Here is a 23981-nt window from a genome sequence, read left to right on the forward strand (position 1 = left end):
TGAACTGCAGATTGACCCCACCACCACCACCAGCAAAATGACTGAGAAAGTGCATCTGCAAAGCACACAGCTCAGGTCCTAAGTGAGTCCGGACTATGTCTCTGCACAGTGGCTGACCAATCACAACAGGTGCCCAGGCAGGACACCTTGATTGAATGGTGACTATAAGAGATGACCCCAAAGGAAATTAGCACATAAAAACTAGCCAAGAAAAGCCCTTTCCCACATCCTCTTCTGCCTTTGGGGCACTAAGGCTACTCCTGATAAGCAACTGCTGGGACCGTGAAAGGTCATCCGATGTGAATATCACTCTGTAAATCCAAATTGCGTCACTGAAATCTTAAAAGACATTTCTAAATCCAGATGATCCAATGTGGAATTTTATTGTAGGGTCAAAACAACTTTTTAAAATACTTTAGCTAATTCAAGTTAGTTTCTCCTCCTGAAATCTGAAGTTAGGTGTGATAAGTTAAAGATTATACGGACAGGGCTGCTTTCAATAATTTAATTATTAGACTCACGCCCCCCAAATGAACCTGTGTGAAATATTAAATATTATTCTTAAAGCAATTTGGACATAGACAATCACACATACATAAGGAATGGAAAATAAAAAAGTTTCTCCCAAAAGTGCCAGTGTTTTTTTTGCTTGGAAAAATGACAACACAACTAGAGGTAAACAATATTTTCTTCAGCTCCATCTCCAGTTTCCCCGTCTTGTCTGGTCATTGTGTGTAGATTTAGCTTTGCTTCTGTTATGAATGTCTGCAGCTGAGGGTGGTGTGAATATGAGTCTTGGGGGGTTGGGGACGCAGCCTGGGAGGTGTCCAAATCTGCAAAAGACAGACAGCACAGGTTACAGGGGAGTTATGGCACCTGCGAGTAGACGTCTCAGAATCAGAGCTCTGTAAGACTGGGAAATGCAATACCCGTATAGTCAGCCGTACAGAGAATGGCTGAGCCCAGGGAGAAAGGACCATAACTGCTATCTACATTTTCACCAATATCAATTAAGATGTGTTCGGTTGTGTGCACAAGTGTCTCCTGTGGCTAAAAATTACCTTTACAAAATACTCCTAGAGAAGCGTCAAGTGAATAAAGACCGTTTACCACTCATGAGAGGTTAAATCACTGCTACTGCTGAGAAGGGGGTGCCCATTTATTTTTTTAAATGGGTGGAGGCCTTGTAAATGCAGTATATACTCCAGCTCTGCGTAATAAACCATATTTACATCTGCACAGCCCCTTCCCTCGGAATATCTCAAAGTCAAGAATTGACCTCAAGACTCAAATAACGTACCCGGGACTTTGCTGATGTAGGCAAGGAGTGGGGAGGAAGAAGTTGAAAAATGAAGGAGACCTTCCGGCCTCACCACTATACAAATCTGTTAATACTACACAAAGTACCTTAGCAAGAGTAGCCGGGTTCCTAGGGAAAAATCATGCCAATATCGACTATGACCGGATTTGGTTTTTTTCTGGTTACCTAGCAACAGCAGAGCACTGTGTGTTCTTCTGATAATATGGTTTAAAGGAGAGACAAAGGGTGTTTGATTGAAGAAAGAAAAATACTTGCTGCAAACCATTTTCTCTGCACTTGTTCCACTGACCACCCTCCCTGAGGCTCGGCCGCATGGAAAAATTACAAATAACCAGCAGAGTAGGCGTGGAGGTCCAGGTGCGTAGGGAGAGTGGATAGCCCTGAAGCCCACCTGCTCTTTTCTCAGTCATTAAGGCCATTCCAACCCTAGCCACCTTTTATTCAAAGCCTCCATTATTTACACTGATATACATACCGGCTGGCAGGCTAATGACAAAATGCTCGTGAGCTTTGCCCTCCCGACAAGGATCTTTGGTTGCTAGAGAAGGTAGTAAGCAAGGCTTGGCAGAAATGAAGGGCAAAATGTCCCCACCAGGCTCCATCATTGGGGAGGTGGTGGCAGCCTCTGATACACCTTATGCCTTCCGACAGGAGGCAGGAGAGGGATGGCCAGGGCCAGGGCCACAGGAAGTACACAAAGGTCACCTGGAGGAAGGTGTCAAGGGCTGAACTGTGCTATTGAAGCAAAGGAGGAATCTGAGAGAGGGGAGGGCAGGGAGGAGGAGGTGAGGGGTGAAGCTGCACACCAGCTCTGCTCAAAAGCTTAGGCCATCCCTGACCCTTTAGAAGCCAATAGGCACACACAAAAATCCACTTACAGTGGGTTGACTTGATTCTACTTACCCTGATTCCAAATCCTGTACCTCAAATACCAGGAACTCACTAACGACTGAAAACGTAGGTCCTGAACATGCCTCTAACTACCCTCATTTATGGAGTGCTTTCTCCGGGCACATGGGGTGTCCCAGGTCTTTGACATTCATCATCTCTTTAAGCCTCAAAATGTTGTAACCCACAATTTACAGAATGGGAAACTGAGGCTCAGGCTGGTTGAACCCTACATCACACAGCTAGGAAGTAATGTAGATCTGAACCCAGAGAACCACTGCCATGCAGAGATGCTCTGCTCATCTGACTAAGATTCTCGGGATACTTATTTCTCACTGTGCTGGAAATACCTTGACCATCTTTCTGAATTAAGAGACCCTGGATGTTTAATAATAATTTCCCTTCCTTAAATACTACATTTTGAAGAGTCACACACACACACAAAAAGCAAGCAAAAGTGCAAAAAGGCATTTTAAGCTTCTCGAAACTGACACGGCAATTATTACAGAACTAGAAACCTCCCTCGTTTAATCAGGCAATGATTTCACTATCAGGGCAACACTACGAATCAAGCTAGAATGCTCTCCATCCTATTTTACCACCGTGGGGGACAAAGTATGCCTGTCCGTAGTTCGACACACGTTCACACGTTCAATTCCTTTTCCCAGCCATTGAATGAAGCCACTTCACCTCTAAACACAAATATTACCAGTTAAACTGCTGATGTTTAAAATTACACAACTTAAAATTCTTCAAAATGTCCATCTAGCCGATGCTGACGGAATGAATAGGGCACCTAAGCCACTACGGTGCTGCCCCCTTGCCAACACAGGGTCCAGCCAGGCCCACAAATTACTACATTGAGAATGAAAAATCATTCATGGAATGAGGCAGCCAGGAGGTGACTGCTGACAAATGGGACAATTCCAGGCACACTGGAAGCCCTTAATCCACGTTAAGTTTCCTTCCTCTGGGGTGTGAAACATGAAGCAAAAAATCCAAAACAGTGGTGAATCTAAGTATCTGGAAAGTCCCCTTAATGACTTCAAAGGGAGACTTGTTCAAAAAGAGCCAAAGAATACAATTTGTATCAGAAAGAATTCTTTTAAGTTAAATTGTAGGCTCTAGTTGAGGAAGATAGAGAACCAAAAATGAATGGGGGTAAGGGGGTGGGGTATTGTGTGTGTGTGTGTGTGTGTGTGTGTGTGTGTGTAGGGGGAGTGTAAAGGTTTAATCAGAACTTTTTCAAATGAGAATAAGAATACAGAAAAAAACATTTCTGGGTGAGAGCTTGTTGGGCCCTAAGGTGAGCAGCCCACATTGTAATTCCAGATGTATTCCTGGATATTGCTGTGGCTGTGTGTCACCTGGACGGGAACTCAATTTCCTTCTCCATGTTCCTTCTTGGTCTCTACCTGAACTATGTAGGCAAGGTCAGGCAGTCTGTCTTTGAAATTAGAAACTGTTCTGTGATTTCTGATTTCATTACTCCATTCCAACCCTGAAAGAACTCCAGCACAGCGATTGATATTTCTCAAGGCCAGCCACCTTTTTCCACACTTTCTACCCTGGAGAGTAGGACCATCATACAGAACCCTAAATTGAAAAATCATTTGTTAAAATTAAGCATCACTGATTCAGAAAGCAGAATTCTTGGGGAGTCAAATTAATCATCTAATTTCATTTGCGATCAAAATGCCTATAAAATTGATGGGCACAAAATGGAATACCTTATTTTTAACAAAGAAATATTAATACAATCATAATTTGGTCAACTAAAAACCAAATACTATCATAATAAAAAAAAACTTCAAACTACAAAAAACTTCTCAACCAGGTGTCTCAACACAATTTTCTCTCTTGGTGTAAAAGAAATAATTTGATCTTTACCATATCTCTGGAAACTAAACAGAGTGAGTATTATTAACCTTAAAATAAGGAAAAATAACCTGAAACACATAAAAGACCCAAATCCTGGCTAACCCAATTGGAAAAGTAGAATCTTGGTTCAGGGTTTTTTTCTGCTACATAACTGAGCTTTTGTTCACACACTAAAATGTTAGCTTCCACAAGAAATTTCCATATTTGCATTGTGAGGACCACTGTGGGGGTCTAAGTTAGTCTCCTAATACAGTTTTTAAAAATACACATTTTGGCTGGCACCAGTCCTTTTCTTGTGGGTCTATGGGGCAGAAAATACCCATGCTATTAAGGGACATGCATGCAGGGAACACTGGTACCAGAAGTGGTTCTCTGAATCTCCCAGTCTTTAGCCCTGAATTGCAACCTGTTGGTCTACATTGTCGATTTATCACTTCCACACTTTCCTCACCCAAAGTTGAAATTTCTAACTAACAGTGGAGAGAATCAGTCTTCCCTCCATCAGTTCACCATCTTTATTATTCTTTCGAGTCAACTAGATAATTGGCTATTTTCAAGACCAGACTATAAACTTGGTGTGTAAAATGCAACTATATGTCATATTTAAATGAATAAAGTGCCTCTTGAAACATGAAGTAAACGAAATCTTTTAAACTACAAGGTGGAATGTAACCTTTAGCAAATCATCTTCCCTCTCTGGGCTTCAGTTTGTGAATGATTGAACTGAAATCAACCTGAAGGCCTCTTAAACTTCTTATGTTGCACATGAATTTTTACATTTGTGTTTGGGCCCAGTGATCCACGAAATAATATTCTAGAGGTACAAAAAATGACTGCATTTTTCAACTGTTTTATACTCAAGAAATGCAATCAAATTCATCCCCTGAAGTTGCATTTAAAGTTATGTTTTTAAAGTAATTGTGACACTTGTCCCAGCCTTGTAGCTTGAGTCTTCCCACAACACTTATTTGAGGTGAGCCCACACACAATCCTCAAAGGACAGTATTTGGAAAGTTAACTAATGACTGGAAGATAATATTAACAGTCAAAATCTGCACGTGGTCCCCTCTTTGATGAACAGCAAACTTAAAAGTAACTTGTCATAAAGAACAGGTTTGTGACAAATAGAAAAGGTTGTCTGTATTTTTAAAATATTTGATTAATGTTGTCTTTGCCTTTTTCCGAACTTTTTAATAGAAAAGCATTTTAAATCATGATCATTTGTAAATGAAAGTTTTATTCAAATCTAAAAGCACCAGTATAACTTTCATCATAAACATCAACTGTCAAGGTCTGAATTAAGCTCACCAGCGTACGCAATGGCCAGAAACCCAGAGCCTGGTGCTGTGCCAAGCATGTTTAGTCTGCTGTTGAGAGCATTGATGACGCATTGTTCCACCCTCACTGTGTCTTATCCCATTCCATCCTCCCCAACAGAGGTCACAAAACAGAACTTCGTGTCTTCTGAGCCTTGGCTCTGTTCTTGTTTATTTCAATCAAGCGTTCTGACTTGTACTTATTACTATATCCCTTGTGCATGTTCCTAAAATTGAAATTCACACTTTCCTATAATAATTCTACCTTAAAAAAATGATTTTATCATTAATGTCCCAACTCTGCAAAATCAGTTGTATTCCCTATTTAATGACTGACTCATGCTTACACTTTGAAACATTTAAAAAATCGTTTCCTGATGGCATTACTGGCAATCGCTATTTTTTCTCAGGAGCATTAAAGCACAACATTTTCCTTCTAATGGAAAACATTTATTGTACAGAGCTCGAGGAATCTTCAGAGCAAAGGAAAATTGGTTTCTGTCCCTAATTTTGCTCAACTCAATTTTCCATAGTGAGCCACAAACAGCATGTGAGCCTCTGGCATGAATATCAGTCTGGAGGTAACATGTGAAGCAAACAATCTAAATTAGTGTTATGATTCGTTTTTCTATTCCTCATGTACCAATCCTGCACGTGAAACAAAATAACTGAAGTGTGCTTTGGGCTGTGCATGTGTGTGTATGTGTATGTGTGTATGTGGTGTGTATGTGCATAAATCTGTAAAGTAAAAAAGCAAATTGTGTTAATTTTTTTAAAGTTGTGATTGTGAGAGTCAGCATTTATTTTCTTACAAGTACTTAACATATTTAGTGTGTCTATATTGGCTATATAAGTAATGCTGAGAAGAAACACAGCAATTAAAGCAATCAATACACTGAAGATGAGATTATATTAACAGGTGACATGCATGATATGATACATCAGTCCTCTCTGCTGTCTGAACTCTAATTCGCTCTCACACTCTTGCTTCTCCCAAGAAGCAGCGTGCCACTGTTACGGAGCCAGGACCTGCACATCAGCAGGGTCCCCAGGAATAAGGGGAAGTCCTTCTACCTTCCCCTCTTCCTTGAGATGCATCTCAAAGTGTGTTTCTCTCGACAGAATTCTAATAGGTATTAATGAAAAAAAATTACATTGGTCAAATAAGTTGAAACTCTGGATAAATCGAGTTTCTTAACTGACAGATCCCTCAGAACCTTTAATAGGCTCACATGTATTCTAAATCTCTCAGAGGAAAAACCAGTGTGCAGCACCCCCCAAACTTGGGGGCCTTTTCTCACAGCATACCTTACAGTGTCGTGTTCCATGTAACATACTTTGGAGAATAGTGCGTTAGAGAATCACAAATCTTTTATAAATGAATAAAGAGACAATAAATGACCAAGATGACAGAACAAATCAGGAGTGAGAAGCTGGAAACAGGTGACATTTTCCAAAGTCATAACTCATAACCCTGTCTGTAATGTCTATGGTGGACCCAGCCAATAATCATCAACGGCTGCTGAAAGCATTAGGAGAAAAGCTGACGGGAAGCTTTGTAATGGACGGATCAATATTAGTATCACAAAAGAGAAACAGACATTGTGTGCCGCAGGATGGGATGAGATAGGAAATTTACACCATTATCTATGGAGATTTTTTCACGCCAAAAAATACAGCCTACATCTAATCAAATGTCTATTCCCAACTACCAGTTTACAGGAAATGAAGGGGCAGAAGAATATGTTAAATGACAGCCTGGGAAGGCAATCAGCAAAATCCAGAATGTGGGAAAGTTTTTGGAAAAATATGACCCAGTTTTTCCAACAAATAAACAACCCAGTCTTTTTAACCAATAGGTGTATGATTAAAAAAAACATCAGGAGAATTTTAAATTAAAAGAGATTTAAGAGATGTACCAAGTGCAATATGTAAAATTATTCAGATTTCAATTCAACAAACCAAGGGGGAAAAACATTTATGAGACAGAGAAATTCAAGTATTGACAGTATGATTTTAAGTAACAATTGTTAGTTTTTTTAGGTGTGATAATGATATTGTGGTTATGTTTTTAAAAAAGAATCCTTATCAAGAAAGGTATTGAAGTATTTTGGGATGAAATGATGCGATGTCCTGGATTTTCTTTAAGATAACCCAATGTGAGAGAAGAGAGAAAAAGCATTGAACTGTGGGTAGATGGGATTGCATTAAACAATTCTCTCTACTTTGTTTGAAAATTTCCACGGTAACTTTTTTTTTTATGTCATAACTTTCCATATATTTGGACGATAATATTATAAAGGGCTCTCTGTTGTTCCAACAGCCTAGTTTCTATGTATCTGATATAAATGGAACACTGTGGCAATAAATTAGAGGCCTCTTCTGGATGCCAAATATATTTAGGTCAATTTTAATGTAACTGTGTGACAAGTCATTGGCTAGTGCATGTATGGGTTTATATCTATTTAGAAAGATACACAAATTGTGTGAACCTATGCCATAAAATTGATAAGGTTCATTTGAGTTTATAGCTACCCATAAAAAAATGATACTGATTCAGGTATGGTCTTTGCTCGTGCCTAGAAAAACCTAATAACATCTCCTAGGTAAAATATAACTCAGAAAATATCTCATTTTATACCCTGGTGTATTTGACTTTAACAATGAATTGACAAGGTTCTCTTGGAATTTGGATTCCTATTCTTTAATCTTTTACATCTGAGGTCATTTAAAGCTAAAAAAAAAAAAAAAAGTAACATTTAAGAAATAGGAAATAAAAATAGTGCAGCTAGTCCACCAATAGCAAAGTAAATTTCAGGTCATAATCATAGATTTCAATATATGTTGTTAAATGAATGAATTAGTGAATCTCTAATTTGAAAATTCTATCTACTTTATAGTCATGGAGAATCACCGATTTGGATTCTTATGTTTCTAAAGGACCTTAAAATTTCATTTAGTCAAATCCTTGTCTTCTTAGCAGAATCAAACTGAAAATGTAGTCAGGATAGAATTACATTACAGAGCTTCTGTTAAGCCACTACCATTGTTTGACCTTGGGTAATAATCACATCTAGAATTTCTATTTCCTCATTTTGTAAACTTAGGCACTTAAACTAGATAAGAGTCAGTCCTTAACTTTTCCCCTCCATGACACTCAGGATGATTTTTCCTCCCATAGATTTACCCAAATTATAGAGTGTGACACAGGTTAAAATAGGCTATCAAGAATTAGCAATGTCAGGGCTAAAGGAGTAACTTTAAGCTCTTCTCTCCATATAAAAGTATGTCAGAACGCAAATGAGGAAGACAATTGGTACTATGAGGATAAACTTGAATTTTCTCTAATTTATAATGATACATATCAAACATCAGTGGTTTACAAACTGTAGTAGTTTCCCTATTATTTCTAATATATTACTTGGGCCACTTCTCAAAACTGATTGAAATAGAGGAAGGTACAAAAATTCTTGAACTGAAAGATTTCTCAGGTTTCTTAGAACACTAACCTTTTATATTTTTATCACTTTCTCCCCAAAAGGTTCAATATTTACATTTATTTTTAAGGTATTTCAAGGTGATCTATAAATATAAATAGCCAGGCTGTGGAAAACCTTTAAAATTACAAAAACAACATCACGTATGAAGAATTTACTAAATGCCAGGCAGTGTTCTACATACTGTGTACACATCTCATTTAATTCAATCCCCACACCAATCCAAAAAGGTAGGTTTACTATGAAACATGAAAGTGGCAGCCTAAAGTAAACACAGAGACAAACCTGACCTGGAGAAAACAGAACACAACGCAGGAACACAGAAAACTGAAGAAAACTTTCAAAAACCATAATTACTGTCTTCAAAGAAATATATAAAAGATATTTCAGCCCTAAAATAAGACTCCATAAAATAAGAACTATAACAAAGAAAATGTCTTGGAAGTTAAAATTATGCTAGCTAAATTAAAAAAAAAAAATCTATGGAATAGTAGGAGGTTAAGGACATAAAAATTTCCAGAAAGTTAAAAAAAAGAAGAAGAAGAAGAAATGAAAATAGAAGGAAAAAAAAAAAATCAGAGGATCCAAGAGGTCCAACTTCCAGGAAGATAAAACTGAAGAGAAGTAATATTTTTTTGAAAGAAGAAAATTAAAAAAAAAATTCCCAGAACTGAAGGAAACATGTCTCTACATTGAAAAAGCCTAATATATAACCAGTAAAAATGATTTTAACAAAAGACCACACTGAGGCATATTATAAAATTCAGATGAGAGAGAATAAAAAGACAATTCTAAAACCATCCAGAAGGTGAGAACGGGTTACAAAGGATCAGGAATGGGAAAGGCATCAGACTTCTCCACAGCAATTCTGAAAAGTGGAAGAATCAAATCCCTTAAAATTGAGAAGGAAAACAATTTTGTACCTAGAATTCTAGGCCCAAATTATGAAAAACAAGTGTCAGAGTAGAAAAAATAAATAAGTGAAATAAAAAAGACATTTCAGCCAATCTAGAAAAAATTCACTTTCATTAGACCTTATGTTAGGGGAGTCCTGGAGCTATGTCCCATCACATAAAGGGATTTATCATAAAGGAGGAAGCGTGGGGTTGAGAGCACAGAGGATTCAACAGGAGAGAGGTGAAGGGATGGCCCAGGGAGAGCAACGAGTCCCTATGGGAACAGAGGACAGAGGATCCTAAAAGCAAAACTTCCAGGAAAGAAAAAGAAGCTGACAGATACTGGCTATATTGAGTGTGTATAAAATAATATTAATAAGTTATTGAGAGAGGTACAGGAGCTTTGGAGGAAAACATAGTGAGAAGTGGGAAAAAAGTACGCAAATGAAAAATAAGGCAGATGGTCAAAGTCTCAGCAGGATTTAACAGTGTAGCCAATAACAACATTTGGAGGACTTTCTGCACTTGCAGTTGCTTTTTCTCCATCTTGAAAGAGTCCAGCCCCCACAAATGTTTTTTTCCAATCTCAAAGTGTCCATATGTACTTGTAAATATGATTTCTCTGAAAATCTCTTAAAGTACAAAATACATTGAGCTCCTTCAAAAAGACTTAACTTGTTTGTATAATTAAGAGTGGACACTTTTGAAATTCTAAAATCTGCTGTGAGTTAGAAAAAAACTTTTATGAACAGGGAATTCACAGAAGATGAACTCTAGAAAAGGCAATAAATGCAAAATGGTCTAAATCTCATTGGTAATCAGAGAAGTATGAATTGAAAGAATGAGTTGCCATTTCATGCCCATCATATTGGCAAAAATTTTAAAAGCCTAACAATACTAAGTGTTGGGTAGGATCTGGAGAAACTGGAATTCTCATATATTGCTGGTGATAGTTACATTGTGCCACAACTTTAGAAAGAAATCAGTCATACCAGGCAAAACTGAAGATATCTTCACCACTTCTAGGTGTTACACTCTACATGTGCCTAAGGAGATGTGCCTAAAAGGTTGTTTGCTGAGCATCACTTGTTATAGGAAAAAATTAGAAACATCCTACATGCACAATAGAGTAATGAATATGTTGGTATTTATTCATAAAATGGAATAATATACAGCAGTTTAAAAGGAACAATTTGTTCTATGTGTATGCATATGTAGGGTGAAAAAAGCAAGTTGCAAAAAGATATATATATATATTAAATGGCGACTTAGGTAGATGTTAAAAACAAAAAATTATGATGTGTCATTGTTTATGGATACATATATGTAGCAATAGCATAAAAACATACTGTGGAAATGATATACACCAATTTTAGGATTTTCGTTAACTCCAAGTAGGAAACAAAGGCACAAGGGGGGAGGGACTTTGGCTGTATTTACAACACTTTATTTCTTTGAGAAAGCAAAAACTCAAAGAGAGATCTGAAGCAAATAGGGCAAAAGGTTAACTTTTGTTAAGTGCATGGTTAATACATATTTTCTATACTTTCCTGTAAGTTTGAAATTTTTCATAATTACAACTTTTATATTAAAAAATGCATTGAACTACAACAGAACTGTAATGTGTGGTCTTTATTTGGATCTGAGACAAAAATAACAAATTGGAAAAAGTACACACACACATGACATTTATGAAAGAATTAGAAATTTAAACATATGACTATATGTAGATACTATGAAATTATTGTTCATTTTTTCCTAGGTGTCAATGGTTTTTAAAAGAGAGCTTTATCTTTTAGAGATATATACTAAAATATTTATGGATGAATAAATGTTTTACAGATGATTTTTAGAATTTGCTTCAAAATAATACAGGATGTATTGAGGGGTTAAAGTCTAGATGAAACACAACTAGCCATAAATTCCCAATTTTTTGAAGTTGAGTGATAGGTATGTGAGTGGTTGTTACATTTTGTTTAATTCGGTATAGGTTTGAAATTGTTCATAATACATTCAGGTAGACAAAAAAATATATCAACTTTTAACTAATTGAAACAAATTAAGATATTCAAATCTTGGAGTCCCTGTTAAGAAGCAGGGACTTTTTACGAGCATATTGACTTAAATGACATGTAGGTCTCCAGCTACAAGGACAGGGTGGTGTTCTCGTGACACTGAATTCCTCTTAAAGATCTAGAGACCAGGCCATAGCAAAAAAGTCGACTTTCTGGGAACTAACTGCCCCATGATCCTACCCACACCAAAAGAGTTATGCCTCTCATTTTGCTGAGAAGAGAAGAATCAAATTCATTTCTCTGCCAGCTGAATAAGGCTGGAAATCAACCTAGGAATTTTAATGCTGCATTTACTTCTTACTGGTTCAGTAGAGGGAAAAACAGCTGTTAAAATTCTTAAGCATACAAAATGCAGCGTTTTTCTTTAAGCCAGAGAAAGGCAAGCAATTAAATATAATACACCCAAGCTAATTAGTTCTACCTGCTTCTTAACAATTATGTTATTATTGAGACTTTTTAAAAATTGGCATCCAATTCTTTACTTTAAAAGTCTGCAAATGAGTGTTTTTTCCTCTTGATCAACTACGAAATTATGAGATGTCAAAGAACTTACAGGCCTATTCTGTTCTGAGAAATTGACATTTACAGTTTTCAGGGCAATATGAGATTTTTTTTTTCTTTTTAATAACAAGAAGCATTGATTTTGTAATTCTTATTTGTTTGAAATAACATTTGCTAAGAAACCAAACCCTGAAATATCTTTCCCAACTATAGCTTTAAGTTTATGTCACTCAGAAATGAGTATAATTTTTAAAGTACAACATAACATATAGAAAAATATGTTTTGTTCAATGCAGATTTTCATGCTCTTGGATGTTCTTTTTACATTTGTTTGTTATCACAGTAAAGATCACTCTATTACATTTCTGGAAATTAAACTCGAAATATTTTTGGAGAATTGTACAAGTATAAAAGTAGGCAGTTTGTAGAACAGAGGCAAAATTAGGACTTTAAACTACCAAAACAGCAATCAGAAGAGAACAAACAGCTAGGCATGGTTTAATCCCAGCTACTCGGGAGGCTGAGGCAGAAGGACCATTTGAGCCCAGGAGTTGGGGGCCAGCCTGGGCAACATAGCGACATCTCATCTCAAAACAAAACAAAGCATGTATGTCACAGGATAAACTGCTCTACTCCTTGCAGCCATCTCTCCCTGTAGGAAATGACTTAAAGTTGTCTCATGCATACAAATGGTATATGAAGCTACTGCAGCTGTCAATATTTGTGCTTCCTGACAACATGTGAGACATGTGACCTGTGACTAAAGAAATCTAATTTCCTTTACATGTCCACCAGGTGACATGAATCCCCAAGTTTGTACAATAGTCTCCTCTTTTCATACAGATCCTTCTTCTGTAAACAACTTTTCTCAAGAGGGAGCCATGGCCCTACCATAGAATTTAACTTCTCTTTAGTGGAATCAGCCACTAAGAGCAAGAATCATGACAAGTAGCCTCTGCTACTCTCTCAGTGACCAGCAGCCACAGCTCCTACCAGACTGCTCAGGGCCACTGAGCACGTTGACACAGACAAGCCTATCACCCCGCAGAGCAGGAAGATGTAGACACAAGTAAGTACAATAAAGGCAGAATATCCTGCTAAATGGCTAACGAACACTGTTCGCAGGTGGACACCCTTCACAGAGCCTCCAGAGAGGGAGAGCTTGCAGATGTGGTGGGTGAAACAGGCTTCAGAGAGGAAAAAGCATCTGAATTGAGCCTTGAAGGCTGACCAGGATGTCAATAGGTAGAGGTAGCCACATGTGGGAGCTCTTCCAGGTGGAGTCTGTGACCACTGCAACAGTGAGAAAGTGCTAAACATCATGAAGAAAGGAGAGGTATCAAGTTTGGCTGAAATAGAGTTCGTGCAGGTAAACCAAGAGGTAGCGGGGCTGAAAAAGTAGGTCTGGGAGGGTCTTGAATGGGAGTGTTGGGAGTTTTAACTTCAGGAAGTGAGCTTGGTGGCTACTGGTGCTCAGGACCCTTCTGTGGCCCATGTCAACCTGTACATCTAACTGCACCTGCACACAGTGTCACCTGAAACGAGGGAGGCAGGCCCAAGAGCAGGTGGGAAGGGAGCTGTGTTCTCCTATAAGGAACCCACATTTAGCCAATGAAATTTCAATGATGGACAAAACATTCAGTGATGAGTGAGGATGTCAGAATGAAAACTGGTTTGAGCTTATCCATTCATTCTTCGATAAACACCGAGTGTCTAGGGTGTGCCCTGCACTGGCTGGACACCAGGGAGACCGAGCCAAACAAGACCTGGTCTCAGCACCAGGGAAGTCTGTAGTCAGGACAATGACTTTGAAAGCTGTTTCCCAGTTCTCAACAGCAGTACTACTCCTAGGTATTTATCCAAGAGAAATAAAAACACAGTTACAAAAAACCTGTACAAGAATGTTCAATGCAGCTTTATTCTTATAGCCCCAAATTAGAAATAAGCCAGGCGTCCATCAACACAAGGGCTGAGGAGACTGTGTATGTTCCTCAGTGGAACACGACTCAGTCACTCAGGGGACCAACCACAGATTCGTGCAACATGGCTGTGTCTCCAAAATAGCATGCTGAGGGGAAAAGTGGGACACACAGAAAGGTACAGAGTGTCTGATTCCAGCCCATGCCTTTGTAGAATAAGCAAATTACTCTCTGGTGATGGAAAGCAGATGAGTAGCTGCTTTGGGGGTTGGGGTCGATTGGAAAGGGGTACAAAGGGAGCTTTCTGGGGTGACAGAACGTTCTGTGCCTTGATACTCTTTTCACAACATTGACTGGGTGGTAGATTAATATCCGAGCATTTCACCGTATGTAAATTATATCTCAATAAATAAACTGTGTAAAGCATTTTAGAGTCTAGAGGGAAAACAAGTGAGGAAAGATTGTGGAAAATAACAAAAGCTTCCACTGGGCTCTACAGGGGCCCACAGGAGAGGCTCCTCCCTGAGACCGAGCAGTCTGCATAGGCTTCTGGAAGCAAATGATCCTGGAGCTCAGGCTTCACAGATGAGTAAGAGGTAACCAGGCTGGGAGTAGAGGGTGGAGGACAGGATATTCCCGACAGAGGAAATAGATGTACGAAAGGTGCTGGGAGTGGGAGGGTGGCCTTCCGCCACATGGCTGGACCACAGGATGAGAAAGGAGGGGATAGCTGGAGATGAGGCTGCGAGATTAGAGGCCAGATTGGGCCTCAAGGTCCAAGCACACAACCTCCTGTGTCTCCTCGGGGATGACTGACTTCCAGCACATGGGGGGCTTGAATAAGCCCTGGAAGGCTGACCCAGAAAAGCACTAAGATCCACAGGCCCAGATGCTGGCCTGGGGGCTAAACAAGGCTCTACCTGAAATTTGTGGTTTTAGATTTGGGTTTCAGAATATTGCCCATGTGGTAAATCATGCTGGGATATGTCATTTGGATTCCACCTGTTTCCAAGGGAGGAAAAACGTATTTGAAGGGTGTGCCACACACACTGAGTTTATTTCAGCATCCCCTGACATCAGTGCTTCTCCCAAAGTGTGTTTCAAGGAATCGTGGTCCTGCAAGATGCTGGGCTGGGAGGAGGATGCTGTGTTTAGGCAGGCTGGGAAGTGCCACTTCTGGAGATTCACGGTGCTCGGGAGCACAATACATGTTTGGAAAAAGTCATGCCAACCCCAAATTATCTGATTATGGGAACTTTTCATCACGTAATACCTAATCACAGCCACATGATGGAACATTTTTTGAGACATGTTGACTTAGGTAACACCCAAATGAGGCACGAGTATTTCTGGTCACCAGAGCAACCATTTTAGAAGCAGTCCCGCGGCTCAAGTGACCAAATGCACTTCCTAGTAATTTACTCCTTTCTCACAAGATACAATAGTACCAGTGATTACCATAACCATGTTTACTGAGTACTCACAAAGGCCTAAGAATTTTACACATATTGTCTTATCCTCACACCACCTACAAAGTTGGTACTATCAGAAGCCCAGTTTTACAGATGGGGAAACTGAGGTTCACTAAGTTTAAGCAACTGCTTAAAATTTCATAGATAATAAATAACAGAGTTGGAATCTGAACCCAGGTCAATACCCAAGCTCTCTGTCTTAACTGCTATGCCAGTCTGCCATCTCCACAGTTCTATATTAGTCGAGTGCATCCCTCTTTGCATTCTTTTTGTTCATCCACTCATTCATTCATTCATTCAAATCCCTCAATTAAAAGTGCAGTACTGATCAATCAACATAAGGTTCATTACGTTGGAAAAGTGTGTTTTTAGTCTATTTTTGCTGAAACTTGATTGCAGAGGTTGGGGGGTAGATTCTTTATTTTCTCATCTCTGAATGGCAGGGAAAAATCACATCACCTGCTTTCCTCACAGGAACGTGTCTAGTCTGACCCAGTTTTTGGCCAGTATGGTAAAAAAAAAAAAAATGATAATGCTAAGCAGGTTTCAACCCTACTGCTATTTCTGGGTCAGTGTTGACTCAACCATTTAATGAAGCCCTCATGAAGCACATTCTCTGGAATTTTCCTGAACCATACATCCTCAAAGTTAGCCAATAGTCTCTCTAAAACAAAACAAAAACTTGTAGTACCAGAAGTACTACAAGTTTGTTTGAGAAAATATAAGTTTTACCTTTAAGCCCACCTTGATTTACAAAAGGAGAATTTGTGTCCCTCTCCTGTGCCAGGGGGTGGGTGTGGGATATCTTAGTAGGCAAGAGATTGAATCTGACAGATGTATCTGTCATATCTATGTACACACATCGCTTACCTGACAAACACAAAGAGCATATGCTTTAATTTAGTGGCAGCAGCATTTGAAAAAATCCTTCTATATTCTCACCAGGATGAATAACTTTTATGAGTAAGATACTTTTCATGTGATTTTTCTCAGTACTTTGCCCCCAGCTCACACAGTTCAGCGTTAGGCCTTTCACCCTGTGTTCATTAAGGTAACCAACTCATAGCCAGCTCAGAGCAGAGCGGCTCAAACTTAGCATTTGACTTTTCATAATGCCTTGCCTCGGAATGCTTGCTCAGCATAAAATAACTGAATTAAAAAAAAAAAAAAAAGAACAAGCTATGTAGGTAGTTCAGTGGAGTACCATAAAAGAAGGCTGAACAACCCCCTTGCAGTATTACCCTTCAAGGTGGATATGGCTCCAATCTGCAGTCCCAAGAGAGACGTCAACGTGTAACTGCACTTTCTCATACTGGAGCCCGTGCAAAGTATGGCCTCATTACCAGACACTGACTAACAGACCATCACATTTTGGCCAAACTGCTCGTTGTGTTTATTCCCTCCAATCTACGTGCTATGAAAAGTAGTTTTCATTTGAGGAGCATATTTTGGGGCTCATACTGAACAGAAGCACCAAGCACCTAAAAATATAGAATGAGCTCAACTTGTGTAGAACATGCCAATCTGGATAAATTAACAAGTAATCAAAAATAGTACAACTTTTTGATAGGAATAAATTCATCAAGAGCCAGAAGTTTAACCTACTCATTGGAAGTAAAACAGCTTTGAAAACCTTTACTTTCTTTAAAGAGGGTTCAATTTTAGTCACATGGAATATATATTAAGCTTTCATATTCTTGTTATAAGAACATTCCAAAAACAGAACTACATGAAAATGAATAAAGACAACACAATATACATCCATCCAAGGGCTTAGGCTTATATAATTTTAAGAATATTTAATAGCTCCATATTTACTATGCTAAAATTAGGGGGAAAAATCCATCATAGCTAAACAGTTAACTGCAAGGGCACATCTGAAATGACAAGAATACAAGCTAAGGATCCTGAACACGCAGATTCAAGCAGCTTTTGGCAGAGCCAAGTATGCGAAGTCTCCTTGATGTCTGATGTCACACTATCCCATTTTCTGCCATCTGCCTCTAGCAAATGTCAGTGTATTTTCAGGATGGAAACATGCTTCTTTTCTGAATCATTCCTGCAAAAACTTGCCAAAATATGGCCTCTTAGAGTTGAGCATGATCGCCCTGAATTTAGGGGAAAACAAAACCATGGCCTTCTTTCCAAAGAATCAAGAATTCCCACAGCCTAAACAATCAATGTCTAAATTAAATGAGGCTAAAACTTATAGACTCCTGTGCTAACAACCCAGTAAAGGGTCCAACTGTCTTTGAGAAATGGAAAGTTTAAAATTCAGAACCCATAAGAAAGTACTAAGGCTTCTGAGGATACATTAGAAAAGAGAATATAAAACCCCCTTCTCATTTGGGGTTTTGCATGAAGAGGTCTTTGAGCATGCAATTCCTATTTTTTTTTTTCTGGTGGATTTATGAGACTCTTAGAATGCAATGTCCTTATTGCAGTGTTACCACATTGTGTATGATTAATTGATTGCAAATCACTGCACAGGGTGCCAAGATCACTGGTAGGAAGCCGGTCATTAAATAAAATTAAAACTCTGCCAATGTTTTGCTTGTAAATGTTTCTTCCAAAATCTTGCAGCACCATTCCTAAAAAAATGGCCTCAATTCACCAGAGAAGCATAGTCTCCTGTACTTCTCGTGGATGATCCAAATATTCTATATTTAATGCAAACATCCAGCATGTTATGTTTTAGGAAGCACAAAGAGTGCTATGGAAAAGAGTCGCCATGAAAATAATTCAATTTTGAACAGCCTTACTGTGAAATTGTTCAGTGAAAGACTCAGAATCCTATCCTGCATAACTAGGTCCTTTGGAAGCCTACATTTTTCCTTGAGTAAATCTTCAAACCAAGCATTAACATTTCAAATTAAATTCAATTAATATCTTATCCAGAAGGAGAATGAATACCCTGGCCCCTTATCCAAGGAAACTCAACAGTGATTTATCGCAGCAAATTAACATCTCCACAGATCAAAACTCAGGCCCAGGCATATTTATCATCTGGCCCAAGGTCTGAGCAGAACACAACTCCTCCTCCTGAGCCAGCTGTGTGTCTTAGAAGTGATCTGCTGAGAACACAAGTGTGTTTCGGTCTGTCTGGGGTAAAGCAAAAGAATATCTTTCTTAAGATGCCACTACATGTCATTTTAGGATTGCTGTAATAAATATGTGATATTTTAGGCAACATTTTAATGCTGACAAATAGAAAAGGCCACATCAGGGAAATTGGTTTTATTTAACTAAACAAATACTAATTGTTTTGCCTGGGGAGATACACTGGACTGTTAAATAGGATTTAGCAGAAGAAAAGGGGTTTAAGAAAGTGTTTCATTGATGTTGAGCTAGCCACCCATGCCTAATTTACTGGTATTCAAGCTACTTTGTGGTTGAAAAAGAAATATTCTGGTGAACAGAGAAGCTAATTGTTCTTGATATAATAATTAAAAGGTAAATGTGTCATCTTCCTAAAATGACAGCAATGGATTCATTTCTACAAGTTTAGGCTAACTTAAAGCATTTTATGGGAAAGACATTTTAACTTTTTAAGTTTTCATCTGCTACACATGGCCATATGGGGGCTATAAGTACAATGTCCTAAATGGGAAAATAACTCATATAAAGAGATGCTCTCTAGAGTTGTACAAGGAGTTCCTACATCAAACTGATAAGTAGTGCCGTACATTGGTAAATCAATTTATTTCAATATTAATGAGGAGGAAGAAAAGTCCATCATATTTAAAGTCTGTTACCAAGAATGCAGTAAGATATTAAGGGCAAACGATCTTGCAGTTACATTAACATTTTAAGAATGCCATGTAACATACACCCATCTTTAAAAAAGTTTTGAAACACTCAATCCAGTTAGCCATCCTGAGGCACCCATCAATCCTGCCTATGTTAACCACCATCACACCCATAGCTCTGCTGTTTTTTGTCCATGATCTTTCAATGCCTCAATAAACAGTCAACTGTACGGCTTAAGCTCACAGTTGCTTTCTGTTAGAGTGTGGATCTTGACTACTTCATTCATTTCATAAATGTTTATCAAATGTTCGTCATATGCCAAACACTATGCTTGGTGCTTGTGATAGAGCAATTAACAAAGGAGACGTATGTAAGGCTCTCTAGTGGGCAGACAGATATCACATCAATTATTACACACATAATTAATTCAAGTCATAGGTACTAATAAGAGGTGTTCCCTGGTGATTCTGAACCTTGATTTTTGTCTGTTTATCCAGGACTAACAAGGACAAATCGATTCAGGATAACCAAATTCAAAAAGAGATTAAGATCAGAAACCAGAACAGAATTTTGAAATGGTTTACACCAGAATACTCCCTGTGGCTGCTTTCAACATATTCTTTCTAGTAGAAGAGCCCACTCAGAGAATCAAAGTACAATTAGAAGTCTTCCTAGGGGTGTGTATTTAAAGAATGTGACCAAGAAGCAGTGGATGGTCTATAGATATGGAAGCTCTCCATCCCAAATAGAAATGTTAGTTTTGTTGTCAAAATACCTTACATTTGGGTGCTTACATTTAGTTCTGAAAATGTGGTTGACTCATGTAATTTGCTCCACTATAGAGAGGAACAAAGGAAAGCAAAATTCTGTGCTCTCAGGGCTTCCTCCCGAGGACAATTTTGGTGACAGACTAAGAAACATCTCCTTTAAGGCCAATACAGAGAGATAGTGACACCTCTAATATATTGCCATTCTGAGCAAAAAATTCTCTAGTTTATAGCTAATTTTTTTTTTAAATCACATTTTAAACTATTGGCTTTCTAATGACATTTAAGAAACACTTTCATTTTATTAGCAGCCCACCCCTGAATCACAATTAGAATAAATTATTTCCAGAATGTAGGAAGGAAGTGGATGTTCATTGGATTCCCAGGACATGCTAGGCATTTTTGTAAAAATTCTGTTATTAATAATACTTCCTTCCCTTTTGTACAGATGAGGAAACCAAGACTTAGGGATCACGTGGCAGTAGGAGCCAGAGTTGGGGTTTGAACTAAGGTCCTCTAACATCAAGCCCAGTGCTACAGGCCAGCAGTGCAGAGATGTGAGCCAGGCTAGCTGCTTCAGGATCACCTAAGGAGAACATTAGATACACAAGTTTGCAGGCCCCAGCGAAGCCCTGATTCAAATCAGAATCTCTGAACAAAGGAATCTGTATTTTTATTGTATGCTGCAGGAAGCTCTGAGGCGGAGCCAGCTATGGTAATCGTGGTTCTAGCAACAAATCCCAACCATGAACCTTCTCATCAGCTTCGTAGTTAGAGCGTGGCCTTCCCACGCCATCACAGGATTTGGGGATTTGGAGAGAAGAGTCTCTCCAAGTTTTAAATCTCTGGCCTTAAATTCCATCCTGTACATTCAACTATATCTTTCTAAATTTATGTTTTTATAGAGACTGAACAAAAGTGAAAGAGAAAATTGCTGGATTTGAAAAAGAGACAGTAACCATCATCTCACAAGACTGTTGTTAGAGCAAATGAGATCATAAATTCAAATGTGCTTTTGAACAACATGAAGTGCTACATAATATTACATTATTAATTCACTCAAAGGTGAATTAATTTGCATGACTATTCCAAACAAGGAGGAATGTAATCTTCATCACTCCACAACTTAAGTAAAGGGAAAAAAAATTTGGATACCAACTTCTGGTGTAGGCAAACTATAGCCACCTGTTTTTACAAATAAAGTTTTATCAGAACACAGCTATTGCATATTGTCTATGGCTGCTTTATCTGATGGCCTGCAAAAACTAAAATATTTACTATATGACCCTTTAAGTAAAAATTTGCCACTACCTGAAACACATGGTCATATTCTTCTTAGGTAAACAAAACAACAGTACTCAGCTGAACACACCACATTTTAAGCAAGCCCTAAAATCAGAATCTCCATGGTCAGGGATGGGGATGGGGTGCAGGAGGAGATAGTCCCCAGATTCTGATACATGGAGAGGGTGATGCTTCCTTTGCTGGTGTTGGATCACTGCCCATGATCCACTGTGACTGGCGGGAACAAGTCCTATCCTGCAGTTATGTTTGGTACATAAATGGTTACAAACAATTTCCCTTCGAAACCCAACCCTTAATCGCTTTGAGAATAAAGCCATGCCATACTACAGAGGTCAAACATGCAGCCCACACTAGACCACATATGGGGGTGTGTGTGTATATGTACATGTATATATACATATATATGTGTGTGTGTATATGTATACTTTTTTTTCATTTTTTTAAGCTAAGGATGACCTAAGGCCAAGCCTAACCTCTGGAGCCATTCATACTAAGTAGACTCCCACTTCAGCAGCTTGTCCAAACCAAACTGGAACCCAGGGCGGGGATGAACAGGCAGCCACAGGGCTGGCTGGCTGCCTCTGAATCCACCCACCTGCTGGTTTTGCTCTCCTGCTGTGTACTGGGCTCTGTGCGCTAAGGCGGGATGGCCCCGGCCCAGTTGGCTCACACAGCCAACCTGCCCCCAGAGAAATATGCAGTCAGGAAGTTGGCAGTAAGCACTCGTGGCTCACCAGGCGCTACAAGCATATGTCATGTTTCCTTTTCCTGGTATAAAATCTGCGAAAGGCTAAAGTCAATCATCTACACTTGTCGATGAGAAAAATTAACATTAAGCCTTTGAGCCTCACACTTTATACTTTTGTCATGACGTAGATTACCAGGAGCAAGCAATGCTATGGTTTCCTTTAAAATATTAGTATCACCTAAAGTGATAGTCAGGATTCTAGAAGATAAAGAGTTGCCCAATGATTTCCTAATTTTGACTTCTTAAAACTCCTATAGATATATGTGGGTAATAATTTGATGCCATAATGAATATTCTCAGTGCTTTGGCTTCAGTTTCATTTAAGCAATCCAAAATACAGTCACCTAAGATCTCTCCCAATCAGAGAGAGCTCAAAATTTCCAAAGTCCCTTAATTAAGTACTAGGCTTAGAAATATGGCCTACATTTCCTAATTAGGTATTAATAATAGAAGTAGGAAATGAACCTATAGACTCAATATTTTCTGCTCTAATTTCAATAAATAAGTAATGAACCCATAGATTCAATATTTTCTGCTTAATTTCTATGTGTTGACATAGGCTTGATAACACAGATACCTATATTACAAATATACAGATATAGATATCTACCACGATTTTACTATTATGTAATTATTATTATTTATTTTTGCAAAGTTCAATTCACTTCTCTAACCAAGTCAAAATAACTAACATGCTGTTAAATTATAGTTCAACTTTGGTACACTTTCTTAAAAATTAAGGCTTTTATGATGCCTAAAGCTATTACAGGGAGAAAAATAATCATTTTATCCTCTGTTAAGGGCAGAATTGTATCCCCCCAAAATTCACATCTTGAAGTCCTAACCTCCAGTAGCTCAAATATATTTGGAAATAGAACCTTTAAAGAGGTTAAGTTAAATGAGGTCCTTAGGGTGGATTCTAGTGCAATTTGACTGGTGTCCTTATAAAAAGAGACTAGGACACAGACAGGCACAGGGGAAGACCAGGTGAAGACACACGGAGAAGACGGCCATCTACAAGCCAAGGAGAGAGATCTCAGAAGAAATCAACTCTGCTGATGCTTTGAGCTCAGACTTCTTAGCCTCCAGAACTGTGAGGAAATAAATTTCTGTTATTTAAGCCCCCCCGTCTGTGGCACTTTGTTATGGCAGCCCTAGCAAATGAATACATCCCTCCTCTCCAAATATACCTTTGTCACAGAAGTTTATGTTGTCTAATGCCAGTTTCAGTTTGATGGGAAACTGCCTGAAGGTCTTTTGGCAAAGCTTCTTTCCACACAGATTATATAAATAAGGTGTCAACTTCTGAATTATGGAATATTTTTAAAACATAAGAAATTACCATCTTCTCACTTCTTAAAAGACTGTTATTTGAATACTAACTCGCACAGATTTTCCTTTGGAAATTTTCTATTTTCTCGCCTTATGTAAAAAATTTGTCATTGAAAGTTTAACACAGCTGTCTGTGTTTTTTTAAGAACTATTACCAAGATGACGTACTCTAAATACAATGCTTTGAATTTTGAAAATAGTTTGCTTGGCACAAAATTCTAATATGTAGTAAAAGAAAACACTCTTTTGGATCCCAAACTTTACAAAATGACTGTTTTTTATTCAATATCTACATGATTAACATAAAACTTAG

The 23981-nt window shown here is 38.4% G+C and overlaps 1 protein-coding gene across 2 annotated transcripts in view; it reads right to left on the bottom strand.

The window, feature by feature from the left end:
• Window positions 1-492: 492 nt before the first annotated feature.
• ARHGEF28 (Rho guanine nucleotide exchange factor (GEF) 28) overlaps window positions 493-23981 on the bottom strand; it is a 310356-nt gene continuing 286867 nt past the window's right edge. Inside the window, exons 36-37 of one of the 2 annotated variants that reach the window (XM_012664526.1) lie at window positions 17008-17086; window positions 670-833 (exon numbers count right to left, since the gene is read on the bottom strand). In XM_012664526.1, the coding sequence (XP_012519980.1) occupies window positions 670-833; window positions 17008-17086 (243 nt within the window). Of the gene's footprint in view, window positions 834-17007; window positions 17087-23981 lie in introns of both variants that reach the window. The other variant, XM_012664527.1, reaches the window with a different exon arrangement.

This window comes from Propithecus coquereli, unplaced genomic scaffold (assembly GCF_000956105.1).
Source record: "Propithecus coquereli isolate 6110/MARCELLA unplaced genomic scaffold, Pcoq_1.0 Scaffold9, whole genome shotgun sequence".
Taxonomy (NCBI): domain Eukaryota; kingdom Metazoa; phylum Chordata; class Mammalia; order Primates; family Indriidae; genus Propithecus; species Propithecus coquereli.